The sequence below is a fragment of the Cherax quadricarinatus genome, chromosome 46 (genome assembly GCF_038502225.1).
Source record: "Cherax quadricarinatus isolate ZL_2023a chromosome 46, ASM3850222v1, whole genome shotgun sequence".
Classification (NCBI taxonomy): Eukaryota; Metazoa; Arthropoda; class Malacostraca; order Decapoda; family Parastacidae; genus Cherax; species Cherax quadricarinatus.
Window position 1 is genome coordinate 12,798,964 of NC_091337.1, and position 26,305 is coordinate 12,825,268.

Below are 26,305 nucleotides of genomic sequence, written 5' to 3' on the forward strand. Positions count from 1 at the left end.
CAAGACAAAGTGCTATACAGTGGATCTGTGCTCCAGTTCCCTAAATTAATAATAATAATAATAATAATTATTATTATTATTACACATACATATGCACTAATAATAATAATATATTATTATTAATTTTTTTTTTCAACAAGTCGACCGTCTCCCACCGAGGCAGGGTGACCCAAAAAAGAAAGAAAATCCCCAAAAAGAAAATAATTTCATCATCATTCAACACTTTCACCACACTTGCACATTATCACTGTTTTTGCAGAGGTGCTCAGAATACAACAGTTTGGAAGCATACACATATAAAGATACACAACATATCCCTCCAAACTGCCAAATATAATGTAATAATAATATAATGTAATAATAATAGTGTTCATTCATTACTTACCTTAAAATATCTGTAGTCTTAATGTAGAGTGAGAAGTGAGTAAACAAGATTAAATGAATAAATGAGAGAGAGAATGAGAGTGTAGAAGGTCTGCGAGTTTTGTAAACAAACTATGTAGTTGTTGTTACCAGCCTGGACACGAATGGTTTTTGTTCACTGTCAAGCCGACTGGAAAAAATATCTCACGTTGATGTTAATTTATATGTTTATATGTTATGTAGCGTGTTTGGAAATATAAACACATATGCAGTATAATGTGATCCTTTATTGCCAACGTTTCGCCCACACAGTGGGCTTTTTCAAGTCACAAACAGATCTACCTGGGTGGAAGGTATGAGAGTATTTATAGTCAGGTTCAGAAAGCTGGGTCAGGTTTTACTATGAAAAGAACCTTGAAATGGAGCTGAAAGTAGGGGAAATGTTTGATTTTTGCTGATGTTCAAAAGTAAACAAATGATGTCATTGTCCAATAAATGTCCATCTAGCCATTCTAATATGCAGTCATGAATGGGTTGACATTATTTATACAATTAGTACAATATTGCAGTAGTCTGCATAACAGTAAATCTTCTATTTTTTGTTTGAATAAAAATTTAAAATAGAAAGCAAGAGTAATATCAGAGGGGCCTGGAGATGTGACTGATGAACAAAGAAAATGTTATTTTAGAGCCAGGAATGTCTGGATTGTTCATTCTGGACCCTAATTTGAAATTGGCATATTTTTTAATTTGCGTGAAATTGTCCAAATTGCAAATTTCTGACCACGTTATTGGGTAGTTATAATCAGTAAATGGGCAGTGTCTTGTACTCAGTCGATAGAACAAATGAAGTTCTAAGGAAATAGCTGAGTTTGGTCGACAGGAACAATGGAATTAGTCGAAAATAGGGCACAAAGTGGGCGAAATTGCTGATTCGTAAATACTGTATTGCCGAGGTCGCTAACTTCACAAGAGCGTAATTCCGTAAGTTTTCCATAAAATTTTGTTCTTTTGGTGTCATTACCATAGGGAAAAGATTCTCTATCATTTCATAAGAAAAAATAATTTTTTTTTTTTAAATTTTTCGACACCAGGAGACACCTCAGGATTTGGGGTTGCAACAGTCAAGGGGTTAATATGGCATCTTCAAGACCAATAACACACTCTTAGTGATTTTAATGTGTACCTGCATGCCAGCACAGGTCCAAGATGTGGAGTTTAAAGCAATTAAGTTCATATTTTATTCATTCTAGAGTGTATATCAGGTTTTTGTTATTTATATTGTTTATTATTTCATATTAGATGAATTGTGATAGATAAATAAGCCGTAGAGCTGATATTAGCATCATATTGAAGGTGTGACGACTCTGCTTCGTGTGTAATACGTACCTGTTGGTTCATGAGCAGCTCTCTGAGACAGAGACAAGCAGACAGAAAGACAGACACACAGGTAAACTGAAAGACACACACACAGGAAGACATAAGCAGACAGATCTAGAGAGATAGACAGATATACAGGCAGACAGATACAGACAGGTTTATGTGCAACAGTGAAAACAAATAAAGAAGGTTCGAGAGTAAGAGCCTCTCTTGCCTTCTTGCCACAATCTCCAGTGCAAGATTCAGACTTCCTCTTAGGGGCCATGGTGAAATTTACTGTCCAGTTAGTACAGTTAATATAGTATGATGCTGCTGATAGGGAAGGGTAACTCACACTGATGCTGCCTGCATGGTGCGTTGCCATCGCGAGTATTGTCAAATATTGTACAGCACTATGCATCAGCTGGCCCAGCCCAGCTGCCAGATGCACGGTTATAAGTCGAGTGGACATATGTCGAGCAGGTTGTAAGTCGGATGGTAGGTGTATTTATTTCTCATTGTTGTCTAAATGTAAAACTCATTCTCTATAAAATGTATTTTTTGTTAATATTTTTGGGTGTCTGGAACGGATTAATTGCACTGCATTGTTTCTTATGGGAAATATTGCTTCACTTTTCGTCGAATTCGGTTTTTGTCAGACTTTCTGAAACAATTAAATATGAAAACTGAGGTTCCACTGTACTAAATAGATTATTATGACTTTCTTTTTTATTACATATTGGCTGTTTCCCACTGAGGTTGGATGACCCAAAAATAAAGAGGAAACACACTGCCATTCACCCAATCAATGTATTGCCAGAAGTTGATAACTCAGATGACCCTCCATACTGCAACATCCTCACCCTCCTCTAGAATGCAGGCACTGTGCTTCCACCTCTAGGATTCAGGCTGTTTAACAGATATCCTCTGAATCCCCTTCATAAATATTACATTGCTTATATTCAAGCAGCACATTGTCATAAAATTCAGACAAGCTAGTTGGGTGTTCAACCCCTCCCCATCCCCTAGCACTTAACCTTTTCTACCCCTCTTTTCCTTTCTTCCACCCCAGATTTATATACCCTTTTAGTGATCCTTTTCTGTTCCATCTCTATACCTAAACCATATCAGCTACTCTTTTCAATAATCCCACATAGTCTTCTAATGTCATTACTGGGCCATTGACTCAAGTATGCTTCCCTCTGGGATGTTGGAGGATTGAGCCTCATTCATTACACTTTCACTTTGTTACAATACACTTGTTTTTGAACATGTGTTATTGTTGAAAGATTAATATAGTCTATAGGCAAGTTTTCCTTATGGGCTGCTTGTTAACTATTGGTATATTACATGCAGCAATAGTTATGCATGGGCTTTTTCTCATGATTTTGTCAAACCTTTCTTTTTATGTAATTGCAAATTTAAGATAGAAATCCATGGTACATACAGCATTTACAAAAAGTAAGGTATATTCTGTTTTATGCACAGCATATTTGGATATTTACAATACCTGGTTTTATTCCATTGTGATTTTTGAAATCATCTTTCAACAAACCGGCCATATCCCACCGAAGAAGAGTGGCCCAAAAAGAAAAACAAAAGTTTCTCCTTTTCACTTTAGTAATGTATACAGGAGAAGAGGTTACTAGTTCCTTGCTCCCAGCATGGTAGTCACCTCTTACGACATGCATGGCTCAAGGAAGAAGAATTCTGTTCCATTTCTTTATGGAGATAAGAGGAAATAAACACGAACAAGAACTAGTAAGAAAATAAGAAGAAAACCCAGAGGGGTGTGTGTATATATATATATATGCTTGTACATGCATGTGTAGTGTGACCTAAGTGTAAGTAGAGGTAGCAAGACATTCCTGAAATCTTGCATGTTTATGAGACAGAAAAAAGACACCAGCAATCTTACCATCATGTAAAACAATTGCAGGCTTTCATTATACACTCACTTGGCTGGACGGTAGTACCTCTCTGGTTGGTTGCTGTCTACCAACCTACTACCCAGGGCTTTCTGAAATGTATTGGTTTATTTGGCATTTTTATTTAATTAATTTATTTACTTTAGGTCTCGAGAAGCTGCTTTAGATCATGAAGTTAAAATCAAAGGGACACAGTTAGAAGAACTTGGAAGGAAAATGAGGCAAGCTAAGCAGACACTTTCACTTAATGAGAGCAGATTTTCTCTGAATGATCTTAATGAAATCAAGACTGAGCTGTTAGAAGTTGACCAAATGATTGTTGCTGAAGAAGGAAAACTTGATATACACAAGGTAAGGCTTGCTTGTCTCTTAGCCTTGTCACATTTTAATTAGATGCGTTAGATCAGGAACAAGAATTTTTTGTTAGAGAATTCAATGTATTTCACCGTATTTGTTTGTGAGGCTTTTGATACGTTTCAGGTGAGTGGCCATGGCAACACCTTCTCATATGCAATGCCAATGAGCCAAGGAGGGAGGCCCCAACCCAGCTGAGGGGGAGTTATTAGGGGTGGGTTGGCTGGGTGCCATGGTAGGAGGCCCTGGGTTTGGTCTGGTGGTCATGTCCCTGATTGCCCCTCACTCCCTCCCTGCTCCTCTCTATGCTCCTTTAGCTGCCTCTTTACATTCTCCTTTCTTTACTGCCTTTCTGACTGATTTACTGTCTCTACTCCCCTTAGTGATTCACTGCCTCAGTACCTTCCTCATTATCTCCCTGCCTCCCTCACTGGTCACTGCATTACTATCTCCCTCACTCATTGACCACCTCTATCACTATCTCCATCACTGATTCACTACCCTTCTGTCTCCCTTCCTCCCTTATTACTTACATTGTGTTAGTGAGGGAGGGGAAGGATAAGGCTCGTATACATATTCTGGACGTGTTTGTTGGGTGAAGGATGGATCATCACCCAACACCCACCCTCTCACTCACCACTACCTTCAACACACTGCATGCACTCACTGGATTTGCTGCTTTAGCATCTTTTTTTTTTTCTAATAGTCTTTGTTATGAATACAGTGGAACCTCTACTTGTGAGTTTAATCCGTTTCATGACCTTGCTTGCATCTGGATTTGCTCATTTGCAGAGTCAGTTTTCCTCATTTAAATTAATTGAAATGGAATTAATTCGTTCCAGTGGGATTCCAGGCACAAGAAAATACTTCAATAATTTCCCTAATATCAACTCTATGGTTTGTTTATCTATCACAATTCATGTAATATGACATAATAAACAATATTAATAATATAGAAACATGATATATACACTAGAATGAATAAAATACATGTGGCTAGTGGTAGTGACAGCGGCCATTGTTGTTGTTGGGGTTTATGGGGCCACCGCAGTGGCCATTCCTGCTCCTGACTACATGTGTACAGAACCTAGGATAACCCAGAAAAGTCAGACCAAGTGACTTATAAGTGCTACACTCTTAATGCTGCACTTAATTGCTACACTCTTAATGCTACACTTATCCACTGCTGCTTCATGTTGTCTGCCACTGCTGGTTCATGTTGTCTGCCACTGCTGGTTCAAGTTGTCTGCCACTGCTGGTTCATGTTGTCTGCCACTGTTACTTCATGTCTGCCACTGCTACGTCATGATGTCTACTCCCACTTTTGTTAGCGTGTTGAAGAGCTTTCCAATATGTAAAGGTTGAGGGGCAGTGCCTATCAGACAGGTATTGGACAGCGACGTCATTTGTTTACCCTTGAGCATCGCCAAAGAGTCAAACATTTCTGCTACTTTGAGCTCAGTTTCAGGGTACTTTTCGTCGTGAAACCAATCAAAATCATATCTATTCTGTAGTAGATCTTCCATTCTATCAAATGAGATGAGAATGCAACCATAAAAACCATAAAAAAATATACCACTAAGGGGAGGCTAATGGCTGAGAAGTGAACTCCATTATTTATGGTCTGATTTCTTTCAATTTTGGTGTACACTAAGAAGCATCTTTCCATCATACATTGCCCAAGTTTCAATAAGATAGTCCAACAAACATTTGAGATTCAGTTCCCTAGATCAAGAGCAAGAGCCCCTCATCAGCTTCTAGGAACCTCCCTTGAGGCCCACTCCAACTAGAAATTTCGCTCATGTCTGGAAGCAAAAAATCGACCAAGCGACTGCTCGTATCTGGAAAAACTTGCATGTGGATGCACTCGTAAGTAGAGAATTTCCACTGTATTGATATAAATCAGTAAAGTGATATGTAATGAGGTTTTGGTAAAAAATCAAGGAGTGCTGTGCTTAGGTGATCACATGAGTGAAAACATGGAAAGACCACTCATTCCAATTGCATAAGAGTGATTTTTTTACCACATGTAGTGAATTTCTGGTAGAAATAAGGTTGTTGCATGTAAATGAATTTGCATATAGTAAATCTGTATAAAGGGAGGGAATCTTGTATTTCTTCATCTTTGTTGCTGTATTTATGGCTTGGTTTGCAAGTGTGTATGAATTTCTTGGTAAAAAGGTATTCAAGAGAAACAAAATTCCAAATTATTATTATAGTTTTTTTTTTTATATTTGTGAATGGACATGTTTTATGAGTGTATTTGTTGCTCATCATTGTGAAATTTCAAGATTCATCGTTTTTCAGGTGATGGAAGAGATTGATGGGGGAAAGAAAAAAAGACGTGAAGTAGAGTACAAACTCGATGAAATTAAACGTGTTTTGGCAAGAATGAATCGTCAGGCTGAAGCTCGCTCACAGTATGATATACATGTAAAGGAGAGAAAAGACCTGGAAAACAAAGTTGCATATTTGTAAGTATTACCACCATTTTTATACAGTATATAGAGATTATACTACACTTTATAAATCCTAAATAAGTGTAAGAGATTACAAAATATGTGATTTAATAATGAGAAATTTTCATGAAGCTTGGATCGTTGTAACCCCTTCAGTGTCAGTCTTGTAAAACTATGGCTTTGAAGCCAGTGTTGATCCCATAATACAACGCCAAAATTCTAATGGCTTCAGATCTTGCAGGATAAAACTGGTCAGTGTGCACAGTATAAAAAAATCCTGCAGCAAACAGTGAATAAAGAGAAAAAAAATACGACTGTGTTTTTGGTTTAAAATAGCAAATTTGTGGTGTGTTTTTGTATGGTATTTGTGATTGTGTGCTCATTTTCTTGGTCTTATTTGATAGAATGGAAGATATATTACAGACATAGAGGTGATTTTGAATGGTTTACCAAATAAAAGTACATAGCTTGAAATTGTGCTCAAAGTAGTGGAAATGTTAGATTTTTGACGATGTTCAAGAGTAAACAAATCATGTCACGCATCCAATACATGTTGACTGGTGGGTCTAATATTGTTTCACGAATGTACTTATACAATTATTACAATTATGCAGCAGTCTGAATAACAGTAAATCATCTATTTTTTTGTGTGAATAAAAGTTCAAAATGAAAAGCAAATGTAAATTCAGAGGGGCCTGGAGACGTGATTAATAAACAGAGAAATGTTATTTTAGTGCCAGGAATGTCTGCATTATTTATTCTGGCCCCTATTTTGAAATTGGCCTTTCTTGAATTTTGTGTGACATTGGCCGGATTAGTAATTTCTGATCACTTTCTTGTGTAGTTGAAACAGGCAACTTTTTCACACTATAAGCAAGTTTGTGAGAAGGGGTTTCAACACTCAAAGGGTTAATGTGTACAGGAAGGCCCTGCTTATACAGCAGGTTAGGTTCTAGGCTACTGCTGCAAATGCATATACAGTGGACCCTCAACCAACAGCTTTATTCCGTTCCAGAGAGCTAGCCTTTAGTTGAATTAATTTTCCCCATAAGAAATAATGAAAATCCAATTAATCCATTTCAGATAGCCAAAAGTATTAACACAGAACATTTTTTTAAAGATTAAATATAAATATACATACAGAAAACAATGACAAATAAATATAAAGCTCTAATAAAATGGATAAATGAATATTTAACATTACACTTACCTTTATTGACCTAAGTTGTTGGTGTATGATAGACATGTAGGAGGCAAGAGGAAGGCAAGTTTATTTTGCTTCAATATGATGCTAATATCATCTCTATGGCTTATTTATCTATCACAATTCATCTAATATGACATTATAAATGATATTAATAACATAGAAACATGATATATTCTCTAAAATTAATAAAATATGTCATAATGTATGAGAGGAGTAAATGGTGTAAATGTTGTTGTTGGGTTTAAGGGCTGCCACTGAGAGAAGCTGTGTTGGTGGAGGTGGAGGCTTTTGCCACCACCACCATCACACTTGACCCTTAGACGGTCGAAATGTATATATATATGTTCTCTTACACAGCACCCTGAATATTTTGAAAAAAAAAAAAAAAAAAAAAATTATAGAAAAAAAGAGCATATATTTTTTAAGTGTTTTAGAATAAAAAAAATTAGGGTCAGTACTTAGAGATATGAGGCCGAGAAGTTGGCACTGGATGCTCACGTGACAGCAACATGGAGTCCTGCCACTTGGAAAAGTGTTGCCAATATACCTTTTTTCTATTTTTCATATTATTTTATATAATTTTTATGTTCTGATAATCATAATTTATGGTAGTTCTTGTCATTTCATAACCATTCTTTGTTGTGTCACTAGTATTAGGTACTAAAATTGTACTCAAATTATCACAAACACATTGACAGGTGGATATTTACACCTGCCTTGGCCATTTACTATTGTCTTGGAATATATACAAAGTATTTATATGTCCAGCATTGTTTTGGATATGTGGAAGTATATAATAATAATAATGAGGAGGAGGAGGGGAAGGAGGAAGAGGAAGAGGAGGAGGAGGGAGAGGAAGAGGAGTAGGAGGAGGAGAAGGAGGAGGAGGAGGAGGAGGAGGAGGAGGAGAAGGAGAAGGGGGAGGAGGAGGAGGAGGAGGAGGAGAAGGAGAAGGGGGAGGAGGAGGAGGAGGAGAAGAATAATATGTAATAATAATAATAGATAATAATAGGCAGTAGGTTGGTGAGTGGAAAACGAAAGCCTGAAATTGTTTTACATGATGGTAGGATTGCTGGTGTCTTTTGTCTGTCTCATAAATATGCAAGATTACAGGCACGTCTTGCTACTTCTACTTACACTTAGGTCACACTAAACATACATGTACACGTTTATTTATACACACTCATCTGAGCTTTTTTTCTATTTTATCTTAGTTCTTGTTCTTATTACTTTTCCTTTTATATCCATGGGGAAGTGGAATAAGAATCTTTCCTCTGTAAGCCATGCGTGTTGTAAAAGTCAACTAAAATGCCGGGAACAATGGGCTAGTAACTCCTTTTCCTGTAATAATTACTAAAAAAAAATAAGAAGAAAATTGTCAAAGTGGGAAGTCTGAATGTGCATGGATGTTGTGCAAATGATAAGAAAGAGATGATTGTGGATGTTATGAATGAGAAGAAGCTGGATGTTCTGGCTTTAAGTGAAACAAAGCTGAAGGGGGTAGGTGAGTTTCAGTGGAGAGGAATACAAGGGATTAAGTCAGGGGTTTCAAATATTGTTAGAGCTAAAGGAGTAGCAATAATGTTGAAGGATAAGCTATGGCAGGAAAAGAGGGACTATGAATGTATTAATTCAAGGATTATGTGGAGCAAAATAAAGGTTGGATGTGAGAAGTGGGTTATAGTAAGTGTATATGCACATGGGGAAGAGAGAAGTGTAGAGGAGAGAGAGAGAGAGATTTTGGGAAATGTTGAGTGAATGCGTGGGGAGTTTTGAAGCACGTGTGAGAGTACTTGTGGTTGGGGATTTTAATGCTAAAGTGGGTAAAAATGTTATGGAGGAAGTAGTAGGTAAATTTGGGGTGCCAGGGGTAAACGAAACTGGGGAGCCTTTAATTGAGCTATGTGTCGAAAGAGGTTTGGTAATAAGTAATACATATGTTATGAAAAAGAGGATAAATAAATGTACAAGGTATGATATAGCATGTAATGAAAGTAGTTTGTTAGATTATGTATTGGTGGATAAAAGGTTGATGGGTAGGCTCCAGGATGTGCACGTTTATAGAGGGGCAACTGATATATTGGATCATTATCTAGTTGTAGCTACAGTTAGAATAAGAGGTAGATAGGATAAGAGGAAAATGGCAACAACAAGTAAGAGGGAGGTGAAAGTGTATAAACTAAGGGAGGAGGAAGTTCGGGTGAGATATAAGCAGTTATTGGCAGAAAGGTGGGCTGGTGCAAGTATGAGTAGTGGGGGAGGGGGGTTGAAGAGGGGTTGAAGAGGGGTGGAATACTTTTAAAAATGTAGCATTAGTATGTGGGGCAGAAGTTTTTGGTTATAGGATGGTGGGTGTAGGAGGAAAGAGGAGTGATTGGTGGAATGATGAAGTAAAGGGTGTGATAAAGAGGAAAAAGGTAGCTTATGAGAGGTATTTACTAAGCAGAAGTGTTATAAGAAGAGTGGAGTATATGGAGAGTAAAAGAAAGGTGAAGAGAGTGGTGAGAGAGTGCAAAAGGATAGCAGATGATAGAGTGGGAGAGGCACTGTCAAGAAATTTTAATGAAAATAAGAAAAAAATTTGGAGTGAGTTAAACAAGTTAAGAAAGCTTTGGGAACAAATGGATTTGTCAGTAGGGGAGTTAGTAGATGGGGAGATGGAGGTATTGGGTAGATGGCCAGAATGTTTTGAGGAACTTTTAAATGTTAACGAAAAAAGGGAGGCGGTAATTTCATGCACTGGCCAGGGAGGTATACCATCTTTTAGGAGTGAAGAAGAGCAGGATGTGAGTGTGGGGGAGGTGCGTGAGGCATTACGTAGAATGAAAGGGGGTAAATCAGCTGGAACTGACGGGATCATGACAAATGTTAAAAGCAGGGGGAAGACATAGTGTTGGAGTGGTTGGTATTTTTGTTTAATAAATGTATGAAAGAGGGGAAGGTACCTAGGGATTGGCAAAGAGCGTGTATAGTCCCTTTATATAAAGGGAAGGGGGAGAAAAGAGTTAGTAAAAATTATAGAGGAATAAGTTTGCTGAGTATACCAGGAAAAGTGTACGGTAGGGTTATTATTGAAAGGATTAGAGGTAAGACAGAAGTAGAATTGCGGATGAGCAAGGAGGTTTTAGAATGGGTAGGGGATGTGCAGATCGTGTTTATGTTGAAGCATATATGTGAACAGTATTTAGATAAAGGTAGGGAAGTTTTTATTGCATTTATGGATTTAGAAAAGGCATATGATAGAGTGGATAGGGGAGCAATGTGGCAGATGTTGCAAGTACGTATATGGAATAGGTGGTAAGTTACTAAATGCTGTACCGAGTTTTTATGAGGATAGTGAGGCTCAGGTTAGGGTGTGTAGAAGAGGAGGAGACTACTTCCCGGTAAAAGTAGGTCTTAGACAGGGATGTGTGATGTCACCATGGTTGTTTAAAATATTTATAGATGGGGTTGTAAAAGAGGTAAATGCTAGGGTGTTCAGGAGAGTGGTGGTAATTATGGGGAATTAAATACAAAATGGGAAGTGACAGTTACTTTTTGCTGATTATACTGTGCTTATGGTAGATTCTATAGAAAAATTGCAAAGGTTAGTGGACAAATTTGGGAGTGTGTAAAGGTAGAAAGTTGAAGTGAACATAGAAAAGAGTAAGGTGATGAGGGTATCAAATGATTTAGATAAAGAAAAATTGGGGAGGAGGAGTATGGAAGAAGTGAATGTTTTCAGATATTTGGGAGTTGGCGTGTCAGCGGATGGATTTATAAAGGATGAGGTTAATCATAGAATTGATGAAGGAAAAAAGGTGAGTGGTGCATTGAGGTATATCTGGAGGCAAAAAATGTTATCTATGGAGGCAAAGAAGGGAATGTATGAAAGTATAGTAGTACCAACACTCATATATGGGTGTGAAGCTTGGGTTGTAAATGCTGCAGCGATGAGGCAGTTGGGGGCAGTGGAGATGTCCTGTCTGTGGGCAATATGTGGTGTAAATATTATGCAGAAAATTCGGAGTGTGGAAATTAGGAGAAGGTGCGGAGTTAATAAAAGTATTAGAGGGCTGAAGAGGGTTTGTTGAGGTGGTTTGGTCATTTAGAGAGAATGGATCAAAGTAGAATGACATGGAGAGCGTATAAATCTGTAGGGGAAGGAAGGTGGGGTAGAGGTCGCCCTTGGAAAGGTTGGAGGGAGGAGGTAAAGGTGGTGTTGTGGGCGAGGGGTTTGGACTTCCAGCAAGCGTGCGTGAGCGTGTTAGATAGGAGTGAATGGAGACGAATGGTATTTGGGACCTGACGAGCTGCTGGAGTGTGAGTAGTGTAACATTTAGTGAAGGGATTCAGGGAAACCGATTATTTTATATAACCGGACTTGAGTCCTGGAAATGGGAAGTACAATGCCTGCACTCTAAAGGAGGGGTTTGGGATATTGGCAGTTTGGAGGGAGATATTGTGTATTTTTATACATATGTACTTCTAAACTGTTGTATTCTGGGCACCTCTGCAAAAAAGTGATTATGTGTGAGTGAGGTGAAAGTGTTGAATGATGAAAATATTTTCTTTTTGCGGATTTTCTTTCTTTTTGGGTTACCCTGTCTCAGTGGGAGACGGCCGACTTGTTGAAAAAAAAAAAAAGTTCCATTGAAGCATGAAAAACAGTTCACCCCTGACATTGACATGATGAGATGAGATAACATTTGATAAGAGCTGACGTTTGATGAGCATACTCGAGGGTGCAGTGATAACACTTGATAAGAAAAGATTAAAGATGACAATTGATGTGCGTTGGCCCTCCCTCCTTTGTTTTTGCTGGTACACAAACATGTCTGTCTGTCTATTTGTCTCTGTCCAGCCCCCTGTCTATCCATCTAGCTCTGTCTCAGAGAGAGCCACAAGACTGCATCATCATTTACTCACATCTTCAAGCAGAGCATAGCACTGTTTTTTTTTTGGGTTATCCTAGGTAATTTACACTGTGTACTTGTTTTTGTGTGTACCTGTGAGACAGAGACAGATTGAAAGAGACAGATTGAAAGAGACAGATTGAAAGAGACAGATTGAAAGAGACAGATTGAAAGAGACAGATTGAAAGAGACAGATTGAAAGAGACAGATTGAAAGAGACAGATTGAAAGAGACAGATTGAAAGAGACAGATTGAAAGAGACAGATTGAAAGAGACAGATTGAAAGAGACAGATTGAAAGAGACAGATTGAAAGAGACAGATTGAAAGAGACAGATTGAAAGAGACAGATTGAAAGAGACAGATTGAAAGAGACAGATTGAAAGAGACAGATTGAAAGAGACAGATTGAAAGAGACAGATTGAAAGAGACAGATTGAAAGAGACAGATTGAAAGAGACAGATTGAAAGAGACAGATTGAAAGAGACAGATTGAAAGAGACAGGTAGACAGAGATACAGAGATAGAGATCAACAGACTCTAAACTTGGGGTTAACATCACTTTCCTCTTAAAAGAGGAGTGTTAATATGACACTACATCAGTGAATCCTTGGTGTTTGCCGCACTGTTTGCTCTAGCTGGTGCTCAGTTTAACTGGCGCTCCCACAGTGTACTAATTGGTCTCAGATTTTTTTAATATGGTGCACACCGAGTGTTAAGACCCATTCTATAGTGACCAGGCATCTCAGGGCAATCGTGCCGAATTTGGAGGCAGGAAAATTAAAATGTATATATACGTTTGGGGCGCTACGCATAAGAACGTATATATATATGTTTGGACCGTTTAGGGGTTAAACAATGTATGTAATTTATAAATAAGAAATATTTACATTTTAATTTATAAATAAGTAAGTTTATTCAGGTATACACAAATACAGTTATGTACATAGATTATCATACATAGCAGCATATGTATAAAGTACCTAGGATAACCCAAAAGAGTCAGAGTGACTTACATATTTCCATTGCGGTCCTTTTATATTTACACGTAATATATTTACTTTTATGCTTACACTTTTGTATTTACACTTACCTTGGAGGAAATGTTAGTTTAATTAGTTGGTTTGATGGAGGAGATGCTGGCAGAGGTTTAGGGCAGTGGAAGATAGCAGGCTGGCGTATGTTCAGCGGATATACACACATCCAACAGCATTGGAGAGTTACTTTCGTGTCTTTTTTTCTATCACTTACTCGCTTAACTTACTTGCTACACTGTTAATTCTACACTTTATCGCTGGCTGACACTATAGCCTTTATCAATACCTGCTGCTTTTGTATTGTACATATCATAGAATCACTGAATCACTGCAGAAGGCACATTCACCCCTCTCTCTTCCTCCTCTACTTTGGTACTTTGCTACAAGTTTTTTCTTGAATTATTTTGTTTCTTTCCTTCTTTATCACAGGGCTGGCACTAGAAACTTTCTTTGGACCCATGGTGGCTTATTTAGCAGTTACAAGCACTAAAAATAATGGAATAATACAAAATATATCGCATGTACACATGGAATCGACTGCAATGGCTTGTAAACAATGGCACACTGGCTGTACACGGAGTCTTGGAGTGGCTGGGCCTGCTCAGGGTGCATGGACACGTTCGGGATGAAAGCTTTTAGACGAGTTTTTTAGCGTTGGTAGAGCCAATATTCTGATGCCAAAGAGAGCCGTTAGTCGATTTTGGCTTTAGACAATGCCGCTGTTAGTTAAGGGTCCACTGTAAATGCCTGATAACATGTTTACACTATCATATATTAAATTAGTAATAGAACTAGACCTAGAAAAGAATAAAAAAGTAAAATGTTTATATAGTACATTTATTGCTTACCTTTAAAATATTTTTTACCTTACTGTAGGGTGAGAGGTGAGTAGTATTTATTGTAGGAAGTCAGATGATGAAGCCAACCTCTGCTAGCTTCAAATTTATGTTCAGCAGCTTCCTCATCTCTCTCAGCCTTCATAGAATTGAAGAGACTTAGGGCCTTGGATTTCATAATGGCTCAGCTTGTGACTAGTTTGATCATCAGTCCACACCAGTAAAAGTTTTTCCATGTCATCAATAAAGTTATCACCTTTTCTTATAGCTTTAGTGTTCATTGGTGTAGCACTTTTAATTTCCTGTAACACTTTCTCATTAGAGTTCATTTAAAGTAAAAACCTTACAACGTAATAACTTAAAACACTTGAAACTTTGGAAAGTCTCCAGATAGAACCGAGTTGCAGAACTTACAGCAACACCCAGTTTCACTTTTAGAAATAAAGATTTATTATTATTGTTATTATTATTATTATTATTATTATTATTAGTTTTTTTCCTTAAACACATTGGCCATTTCCCACTGAGGCAGGGTGACCCAAAAAGAAAGAAAAAAAAAAAAACTTTCATCATTCAACACTCACCATCACTCATACATGATCACTGTCTTTGCAGAGGCACTCAGATACGGCAGTTTAGAGGTCCCTCCAAACTGCCAATATCCCAAACCCCTCCTTTAAAATGCAGGCATTGTACTTCGCACCTCCAGGACTCAAGTCTGATCAACCAGCCTTCCTGAATCTCTTTACAAAATATTGCCCTGCTTACACTCCAACAGCTCAAGTCCCAAAAACTATTCATCTTCATTCACTCCTGTCTAGCACACTCACACATGCCTCCTGTATTTCCAAGCCCCTCTCTCCAAAATTGATGTAATTACAGATTTCTATGCACTTTTTTTTAGAGTACAGATGCTACCCTGCTTATGAACATTGTAGTTAAAACTATTCAGACATACGAACATACTGCTGGTTAAAGTTAAAGAAGTTTTTTATTACAATATTTATTATTAAAATATGCTTTAGTATTAAGAACCATACATTACTGATACTGTACGTATTGTCTTTAAGTTTTTAACGAGCAACAGCACAGAGAGAAAAACAATAATAGTAATGACAATATTAAAAACACTAATAATAATCGTAGCAATAGAAAAATGGCAAAATAATGACTTAAAAACAATTCAGGATATGAACAGCCTTCTGGAATGTAACTTGTTAGTAAGTTGGGGGGGCATCTATAATTGAAATAGTTGAATGGGTTGTCTTTTGTGCTTAATCGATAGAACAGAAGGCCTACTAACTAAATAGCCAAGAATTTGGTCCAGTGGAGCAATGGAATTTGCTTTAAATAGGACTTGAAGTGGGCAAAATTGCCAGCGAGTAAATTGCACCGAGATCGCTAACTTTACACTTGCATAATTCCATAAGTTTTCGTCATATTTTGTAATTTTGGTGTCATTATCTTCAGATAAAGAATCTACCATTTCTGAAGAAAAAGTGTTTTTTTTTTTTTTTTTAAGTGACACTAAGAGTAATAATAATTTTAAGAGGTCTGGACAGTGAAAGGGTTAATGAATTGTTCCATCTGTAATATTGTGATTTAATTTTGTGGCTGAATTACATTGAGCTTTTTTATATTATTCTAAATGAGCAGTTTTTTTAAAGTTTGCTCATTTAATTTTGTAGATGCCATCCAAATTCTTGTGCACTGGGTAGAGATACCTGAGAATTTGGATCTGCCAGTCCCATGATCTCAAAGAAAAGCAGTAATTTCCTAGCTCTTGTGACTGTGATCATATTGCTGGTGCCTTGCCTGAAAGTAGAGGATATTTTTGATACCAGAGATGGGGTGGCCTCACATGCTGTCTGCAGGTTGTTGTCCCTGTACATTATATCATTGCTGTAGTTTTAATTTTGTGATTTTTGTTGATCCGAAGGATGACTAAGAGAGTATATAAATCTGGAATGGATGGAGGGGTAGGGGTTACCCAGGATGGGATGGAGGGAGAGGGCAAAGGAAGTTTTTGAGTGTTAGGGTGTTGAACATCCAACAGGTTTTTGTGAGTATGTTAGAACAGAGTGGGGACAGGTTGTTTTTATGGCTTTGGGTGTGAGCAAGACAACATTTATGAAGGGTAACCAGTTAGTAGACTTGATTCCTGGAAGTGGGAAGTACAGTGTCTTTCCTCTAAAGGAGGGGTGAGGATTTTGCAGTTTACAGGGTCATCTGAATTTTGATGTCAACACACTTTTGGCACAAGATAGCAATTGTACAAATAATGGTGAATATATTTCCCCTTTTTTTTTTTTTTTTTTTTTTTTTTTTTTTTGTAGGGGGGGAAGGTGTTACCCCACCTCAGTGTACAACAGCTAGTATGTTAAAAATAAATACGTTTTTAATGAACTCGGGAATGTGAAACACTGATTTTCCTTTTCTTTAGGAAGCGTAAATATATTGATGAACTGGAGCATCTGCTTGGTGAGGTTCCTGAAGATAACTTAAAAAATAAAGTGGAAGCTTGCACAGTTAATTTGGTAAGTTAACTTTAGAAACTGCCATTGTACATGGCACTATTACTGTGCATAATTGTTTATGCTAAGTGAAAATACTGTATGTACATTGGTGGCACCTATTCATTATACAGTATTATTCTACAGCAACCACTAAGTGATTTGTCTCTTGATATATATATATCAACTTGTGTATAATTTTTTTCACAATTCTTTTTAACTTAGCTGTTCTTGAGATATAGCTCCGCAGACTTCAATAATTTTACTGAAATGTGCATTATAGAAGAGCCGCATATCAGAGCTGCGGAGAGATATGGATAAATTAAACAAGAGAAAGACACAACTCGACACCAGTATCAAAGGACATAAGCAACAGATTGAGAGAAAAGAGAAGGATATTAAAGGTTAGATTAAGCTAGATCTTATTGTTGATTTTTCTTTGTTGTAAAATAGTAAAAAAATTTCATGAATGAATTTTTTAACAACTAAACTTGTGGGTCCCTGGTTATCACACTTCCAGGTAAGTTAGTTTCTCAAAATATTCAGAAATCTCTTTTAGCCTTTTTTAACATGTTGGCCTTTTCCCACCGAGGGAGGGTGACCCAAAAAGAAAGAAAGAAAAAATTTTTTTCATCATTCAACACTTTCACCATCATACATAATTACTGTCTTTGCAGAGACACTCAGATATGACAGTTTAGATGTCCCTCCAAACAGCCAGTATCATAAACACCTCCTTTAAAGTGCAGGCATTGTACTTCCCACCTCCAGGACTGAAGCCCGGCTAACCGGTTTCCCTGAATCCCTTCACAAAATATCACCCTACTAATACTCCAACAGCTTGTCAGGTCCCAAAAACCATCCGTCTCCATTCACTCCTGTCTAACACACGCATGCTTGCTGGAAGTCCAAGCCCCTCACCCACAAAACCTTTACCCCCTCCCTCCAATCTTTCTTGGGAAAACCCCTATCCCACCTTCCTTCCCCTACAGATTTATATGCTCTCCAAGTCATTCTACTTTGATCCATTCTCTCTAAATGACCAAGCCACCTCAACAACCCCTCTTCAGCCCTCTGGCAAATACTTTTAGTAACTCCACATCTCCTAATTTCCACACCATGAATTCTCTGCATAATATTTACACCACACAGGTCCCTTAGACATGACATCTCCACTGCCTCCAGCCTCCTCCTTGCTTCAATACTTACAACCCATGCTTCACACTCATATAAGAGTGTTGGTACCCCTATACTCTAATCCAGTCCTTTCTTTGCTTCCTTGGATAATTTTTTTTTTTTTTTGTCTCCACAAATACCTCAAAGCACCACTCACCTTTTTTTCTTCACCAATTCTGTGGTAAATCTCATCCTTCATAAACCCATCTGCTGACAAGTCAACTCCCAAATTCCTGAAAACATTTACTTCTTCCGTACTCCCTCCCTCCAATGTGATATCCAGTTTTTCTTTATCTAAATTGTTTGATAGTCTTATCACCTTACTCTGTCTGTGTTCACTTTCTACCTTTACACACCCTTATACTCTGTAATAACCAACAGTTGAGAAACCAGCACCTGCCTCAGTGGGAAACTGCCAATGTGTTTAAAAAAAAAAAAAAAAAAAAAAAAAAAAAAAAAAAAAAAAATTTGGGGAAGTACTGTGCCTGCACTTTAAAGCAGGGATGGGGATATTTGCTGTTTGGAGGGACATCCACACAGTATTGCTGGCATATCATAGTCATTCCTAACATTTAACCTGTAAACGATCCAAACGTATATATACGTTTTTACCACTAGTGCCCCAAACATATATATGTTTTATTTTTCCTGCCTTCAAATTTGGCACAATTGACCTGAGATGCCTTGTCAGCATAGAATGGGTCCTAACACTCAGTGTGCACAGTATTAAAACAATCTGGGACCACTTAGTACCTTGTGGGAGCACCAATTCAAATGAGCGCCAGCTAGAGCAAACAGCGCAGCAAACACCTGGGATTCACTGATTTCATGTAGTATTAACTCTCCCATTTTAAGAGGAAAGTGATTTTGACCCCGAGTTTAGTGGCTTTGAGGTGGATGTGGCCATAAGTGGCCGATGAAATATAAAAATATCTTGATAATAATCCATGTGCAACATTTGTGCAACACCCTTTCGGAATATCTTATAACCTCTGCCCTAAGTAAAGAGAAACAATTCTGGCTGGCTGGGTGGCTGGCCAGCTGCTGGCAGCCTGGCTGTATCTCCGTTTGTCTGTCTGTATCTATGTCTATCTCTGTCTATGTCTGTCTGTCTATCTCTGTCTCACAGGTACACATAAATACAAGTATACAGTGGACCCCCGCATAACGATTACCTCCGAATGCGACCAATTATGTAAGTGTATTTATGTAAGTGCGTTTGTACGTGTATGTTTGGGGGTCTGAAATGGACTAATCTACTTCACAATATTTCTTATGGGAACAAATTCAGTCAGTACTGGCACCTGAACATACTTCTGGAGTGAAAAAATATCGTTAACCGGGGGTCCACTGTACATAGTGTAAATTACCTAGGATAACCCAAAAAATCCAGACAAAGTGCTATACTCTTCTTGAAGATGAGTAAAGGTGATGACCCAGTCTTGTGGCTCTCTCTGAGACAGAGAGCTAGATGGATAGACAGATAGACAGGGAGCTTAACAGACAAACAAATAGACAGGCATGTTTGTGTACCAGCAAAAACAAAGCGAGTGCCGATGCTCTTCAAATGTCACCTCTAATCTTTTCTTATCAAGTGTTTTCACTGCACCCTCGAGTATGCTCATCAAACATCAGCTCTTATCAGATGTTATCTCATCTTATCATGTCACTGTCAGGGGTGGACTTTGTTTTTCATGCTTCAAGGGAACTTCTTATTACTTACGTATTATTATACAGTGGAACCTCAAAAATCGAACTGCTCCCAACACAACCAATTATGTTAGTGTATTTTTGTAAGTGCTTTTATAAGTGTATTTTTGAGGGTCTGATATGGACTAATCTAATTTATATTATTCCTGATGGGAATAAATTCATTCGGTAAAGGCACTCGAACAGCCTTCTGGACTGAAGAAAGTTCGATATTTGATGTTCCACTGTATATATATTCTTCTCCTCCTCCTCCTCCTTCTCTTCCTCCTCCTTCTCTTCCTCCTCCTTCTCTTCCTCCTCCTTCTCTTCCTCCTCCTTCTCTTCCTCCTCCTTCTCTTCCTCCTCCTTCTCTTCCTCCTCCTTCTCTTCCTCCTCCTTCTCTTGCTCCTCCTTCTCTTCCTCCTCCTTCTCTTCCTCCTCCTTCTCTTCCTCCTCCTCCTCTTCCTCCTCTTCCTCCTCTTCCTCCTCCTCCTCTTCCTCCTCCTCCTTCTCCCTCCTCCTTCTCTTCCTCCTCCTTCTCTTCCTCCTCCTTCTCTTCCTCCTCCTTCTCTTCCTCCTCCTTCTCTTCCTCCTCCTTCTCTTCCTCCTCTTCCTCCTCCTCCTCCTCCTCTTCCTCCTCCTCCTCTTCCTCCTCCTCCTCCTCCTCCTCTTCCTCCTCCTCCTCTTCCTTCTCCTCCTCTTCCTCCTCCTTCTCTTCCTCCTCCTCTTCCTCCTCCTCTTCCTCCTCCTCCTCTTCCTCCTCCTCCTCTTCCTCCTCTTCCTCCTCCCTCTCTTCCTCCTCCTTCTCTTCCTCCTCCTTCTCTTCCTCCTCCTTCTCTTCTTCCTCCTTCTCTTCCTCCTCCTTCTCTTCCTCCTTTTCTTCCTCCTCCTTTTCTTCCTCCTCCTTTTCTTCCTCCTCCTTCTCTTCCTCCTCCTTCTCTTCCTCCTCCTTCTCTTCCTCCTCCTTCTCTTCCTCCTCCTTCTCTTCCTCCTCCTTCTCTTCCTCCTCCTTCTCTTCCTCCTCCTTCTCTTCCTCCTCCTTCTCTTCCTCCTCCTTCTCTTCCTCCTCTTCCTCCTCTACCTTCACTTCCTCCTTCACCTCCTCTTCCTACTCCTCCTCTCCCTCCTCCTTCTCTTCCTCCTCTACCTTCTCTTCCTCCTTCTCCTTCTCCTTCTCGTCCTCCTCCTCCTCTTCCTCCTCCTCCTCTTCCTCCTCCTCCTCTTCCTCCTCCTCCTCTTCCTCCTCCTCCTCTTCCTCCTCCTCCTCTTCCTCCTCCTCCTCTTCCTCCTCTTCCTCCTCCTCCTCTTCCTCCTCCTCTTCCTCCTCCTCCTCTTCCTCCTCCTTCTCTTCCTCCTCCTTCTCTTCCTCCTCCTCCTCCTCTTCCTCCTCCTCTTCCTCCTCCTGCTCTTCCTCTTCCTCTTCCTCCTCTTCCTTCTCTTCCTCCTCCTCCTCTTCCTCCTCCTCCTCTTCCTCCTCCTCCTCTTCCTCCTCCTCCTCTTCCTCCTCCTCCTCTTCCTCCTCCTCCTCCTCTTCCTCCTCCTCTTCCTCCTCCTCCTCCTCCTACTACTCCTCCTCCTCTCCTCCCTCCTCCTCTCCTCCCTCCTCCTCATATACTTCCACATATCCAAAACATTGCTGGGATCTATAAATATTTTGTATATATTCCAAGACTATAGTAAATGACCAAGGCAGGTGTAAATGTCCACCTGTCAGTGTGTTTGTGAGTACAGTTTCAGTACCTAATACTAGTGACAGAACAAAGATTGGTTATAAAATGACAAGAACTACTATAAATTGTAATTATCAGAACATAAAAATTATATAAAATAATGTGAAAATAGAAAAAAAAAGTATATCGGCAACACTTCTGCAAGCGGCAGGACTCCATGTTGCTGTCACGTGAGTATCCAGTGCCAATTTCTCGGCCTCATATCTCTGTAAGTACTGACCCTAATTTTTTTTTTTGTCCTATAACACTTCGAAAAGTAGGTAGTTGGTTGGTAGACAGCAACCGCCCAGGGAGGTACTACCGTCCTGCCAGGTAAGTGTAAAACGGAATCCTGTAATTGTTTTACATGATGGTAGGATTGATGGTGTCTTTTTTCTGTCTCTTAAACATGCAAAATTTCAGGTACGTTTTGCTACTTCTACTTACACTTAGGTCACACTACACATACATGTACAAGCATATATATACACACCCCTCTGGGATTTCTTCTATTTTCTTTGTAGTTCTTGTTCTTGTTTATTTCCTCTTATCTCCATGGGGAAGTGGAACAGAATTCTTCCTCCGTAAGCCATGCGTGTTGTAAGAGGCGGCTAAAATACTGGGAGCAAGGGCCTAGTAACCCCTTCTCTTGTATAAATTACTAAATTTAAAAAGAGAAACTTTCATTTTTCTTTTTGGGCCACCCTGCCTTGGTGGGATACGGCCGGTTTGTTGAAAAAAAAAAAAACACTTAGAAAAATGTGCTCTTTATTTTCATTATTTTTTTTTTTTTAAATATTCGAGGCACTGGGGTAGTGAACGTATATACATGTTTGGACGGTTTATGGGTTAAATTTTCTTGTTAATCAGCAGTCCACAATCAGGATTACTCATTGCTTATGATCTTTTCTAAACCTGTGTTTTGCTTTGAATGAATTGTTGATTCTCTAATGCCAAACACACATGCCATCGTATGACCCTAACACCACCTTTAAGCATATCTATCACTGTTCGTTTTTTTCCCCCCCGATAAAAGTCATACTTTCCACACTTAACCATCTTCTTCAGTAATATTCCTTTTTGGTGCCATGGTTAATATCCAGAGATAAGATGGGGTGATTCAGATATGGAAAATGAAATGGAAAGCGTATAGTATGGTACACATCCAAAAGGCAACTAGCAGCATGTGGAGGCTGAGTTCAGTAAGGAGCCAAGCTAGGTCTTCCTGTAAAACAGTAGCATTGCTTTCTCAGCAGAGGAGAAATTCTCCCTGTTTAATCAAGCCTGATTTCAAGTTAGATGTTAGTTTCTCAAACAAACTTTATCACATGGACAACACAAACAATTTTTGCTATTTCTCAGTTTTGGAAAATAATTTTAATAGCTTAGGTAGGAGGAAGTTAGGGTGAGATATACGCAACTATTGGCAGAAAGGTGGGCTAGTGCAAATATGAGTACTGGGGGGGAGTAGTTGAAGAGGGTTGGAATAGTTTTAAAAATGCAGTATTAGAATGTGGGGCAGAAGTTTGTGGCTATAGGAGGGTGGGTGCAGGAGGAAAGAGGAGTGATTGGTGGAATGATGAAGTAATTGGTGTGATAAGAGAAAAAGGTAGCAAAAGTGTTACAAGAAGAGCAGAGTATATGGAGACTAAAAGAAAGGTGAAGAGAGTGGTGAGAGAGTGCAAAAGGAGAGCAGATGATTGACTGGGAGAGGCAGTGTCAAGAAATTTTAATGAAAATAAGAGAAAATTTTGGAATGAGATAAACAAGTTAAGAAAGCCTAGGGAACGAATGGATTTGTCTGTTAAAAACAGAGTAGGGGAGTTAGTAGATAGGGAGCTGGAGGCATTGGATAGATGGCGGGAATATTTTGAGGAACTTTTATATATCGACGAAGAAAGGGAGGCGGTAATTTCACGCACTGGCCGGGGAGGTATACCATCTTTTATGAGTGAAGAAGAGCAGGATGTGAGTTTAGGGGAGGTTAATCAGGCATTACGTAGAATGAAAGGGGGTAAAACAGCTGGAACTGACAGGATCATGACAGAAATGTTAAAAGCTGGGGGGATATAATGTTGGAGTGGTTGGTATTTTTGTTTAATAAATGTATGAAAGAGGGGAAGGTACCTAGGGATTGGCAGAGAACATGTATAGGTCTTTTATATAAAGTGAAGGGGGACAAAAGAGATTGTAAAATTTATAGGGGAATAAGTTTACTGAGTATACCAGGAAAAGTGTACGGTAGGGTTATTATTGAAAGAATTAGAGGTAAGACAGAGTAGGATTGCAGATGAGCAAAGAGGTTTACAGTGGGTAGGGGATGTGTAGATCAAGTGTTTACATTGAAGCATATATGTGAACAGTATTTAGATAAAGGTAGGGAAGTTTTCATTGCATTTATGGATTTAGAAAAGGCATATGATAGTGGATGGAGGAGCAATGTGGCAGATGTTGCAAGTATGTGGAATAGGTAGTAAGTTACTAAATGCTGTAAAGAGTTTTTATGAGGATAGTGAGGTTCAGGTTAGGATGTGTAGAAGAGAGGGATATTACTTCCCGGTAAAAGTAGGTCTTAGACAGATGTGTAATGTCACCATGGTTGTTTAATATATTTATAGATGGGCTGTAAAAGAAGTAAATGCTAGGGTGTTGGGGAGAGGGGTGGGATTAAATTATTGGGAGTCAAATACAAAATGGGAGTTGACACAGTTACTTTTTGATGATGATACTGTGCTTATGGGAGATTCTAAAGAAAAGTTGCAAAGGTTAGTGGACGAGTTTGGGAGGGTGTGTAAAGGTAGAAAGTTGAAAGTGAGCATAGATAAGAGTAAGGTGATGAGGGTATCAAATGATTTAGATAAAGAAAAATTGGATATCACATTGAAGAAAGAGAGTCTGGAAGAAGTGAATGTTTTCAGATATTTGGGAGTTGACTTGTCAGTGGATGGGTTTATGAAGGACGAGGTTAACCATAGAATTGATGAAGGTAAAAAGGGGCAATGTGTGGTGTAAATATTATGCAGAGAATTCGGAGTGTGGAAATTAGGAGGTGTGGAGTCACTAAAAGTATTATTCAGAGGGCTGAAGAGGGGTTGTTGAGGTGGTTGGGTCATTTAGAGAGAATGAATCAAAGTAGAATGACTTGGAGAGCATATAAATCTGTAGGGGAAGGAAGGCAGGGTAGGGGTCGTCCTCGAAAAGGTTGGAGGGAGGGGGTAATGGAGGTTTTGTAGGGGAGGGGCATGGACTTCCAGCAAGCATGTTAATGTGTATTAGATAGGAGTGAATGGAAATGAATGGTTTTTGGGACCTGACTAGCAGTTGGAGTGTGAGTAGGGTAATATTTCCTTACTTGAGTACTGGAAATGGGAAGTAGAATGCCTGCACTTTAAAGGAGGGGTTTGGGATATTGGCAGTTTGGAGGGGTATGTTACATATCCTTATATATGCTTCTAAACTGTTGTATCTGGGTGCCTCTGTAAAGACAGTGATTATGTGTGAGTGAGGAGTAAGTGTTTAATGATAATGAAAATATTTTCTTTTTGAGAATTTTCTTTAGTTTTGGGTCACCCTGCCTCAGTGGGAGATGGCTGACTTGTTGAAAAAAAAAAAAAAATATCAGTACATAATACATAAGATTATACTATTTACAATTTTTCCTTTACTTTGCAGATCTTGAGACCAATATTTACACCATGTGTCAAGGAAAAGACCTGGATATTGCCTTGGAGAAGTCCAAGAAAGTTAAGGATGAATTAACAGTAAGTAGAATCAAGTACTGTACAGTACTAATATGACTGTTATTTAGGTGTTTGTGGCTATGAATTATCACTGTTAATCAAGAGTTTCTCCATCACTTTAAATTCATGTGCAGTGATATTGCACTGTTAGACATAGACTTAAGTATTCTTTGTTGGAACTAGAGATATTTTAGCATTTTGACCCAGTAATTTTGCTCTCGTGTAGTTTTTTCTTAGGTTTAATTTTTTCCAGAACATTCTCTCTTAGTTACTGCTGTTTCCATTAAAAGTAGCTACTCCCAAGCTTACAGCAAATAGGAAGATTACAAACTGTGTATTTTAAATCGGTTAAAAGAAATTATAATGTAATGTATTCTTCAAGCCAGGGAAGAAAACATTGCTGTAATATATTCTTCCTGATAGATATCATTACTGTCTTCCTTTGTGTAGTGACCAGTGGTGGGCACAGCTAACTGAAAAATTAGCTTCGCTAACCGCTAATCCGCTAACTAAAAAATTAGCTCCGATAATGCTAAACCGCTAAATGGCTGAAGAAATTAGCGGAAGCTAGCGCTAACCGCTAACTTTTTCACATGAATTCAGATTTGGTATAGTTTTTTGGTCTTTAACTTTTACTTTTAAGACTTTTAGAACAGACCTGGAGAGCTTCCTGTTAAGATATAGAAAGCCAAGGTCATATGATGATCAAGTGCTGCTAATGGGAAAATTGTGATTGTTTAATTTTGTGATGTAATGTGAGCGACCGACAAGGACACACTTGTCTGTGTACTGAAACCCCATAGCACCTGTACGGATTGAGTTAGCTTATTTGACTGTTTTCTTCATTAGTTCCAGTTACTCCTTGTATTCGTTCATTATATTATATTTCTGTTCATGTTTGCATTTAAGTTAATATAGATTTTGAACCTAGTAAACTAAAAACAAGTAGTTGAAAATCATGTTTGAAGTTGAAACCTTGAGGCCAACTTATCGCTGCACCAGCAATACAGCCATACAGGTGCACCCAAATAGATAAATGAACA

At 38.7% G+C, this 26,305-nt stretch overlaps 1 protein-coding gene across 2 annotated transcripts in view; it reads left to right on the plus strand.

Moving 5' to 3' along the window:
• rad50 (DNA repair protein rad50) overlaps nt 1–26,305 on the plus strand; it is a 208,353-nt gene that overhangs the window by 101,279 nt on the left and 80,769 nt on the right. For both annotated transcript variants that reach the window (XM_070094544.1, XM_070094545.1), the window contains 5 exons: nt 3,797–4,001; nt 6,312–6,478; nt 16,879–16,972; nt 17,232–17,352; nt 25,195–25,283. In XM_070094544.1, coding sequence (XP_069950645.1) covers nt 3,797–4,001; nt 6,312–6,478; nt 16,879–16,972; nt 17,232–17,352; nt 25,195–25,283 — 676 coding nt within the window. The remainder of the gene's footprint in view (nt 1–3,796; nt 4,002–6,311; nt 6,479–16,878; nt 16,973–17,231; nt 17,353–25,194; nt 25,284–26,305) is intronic.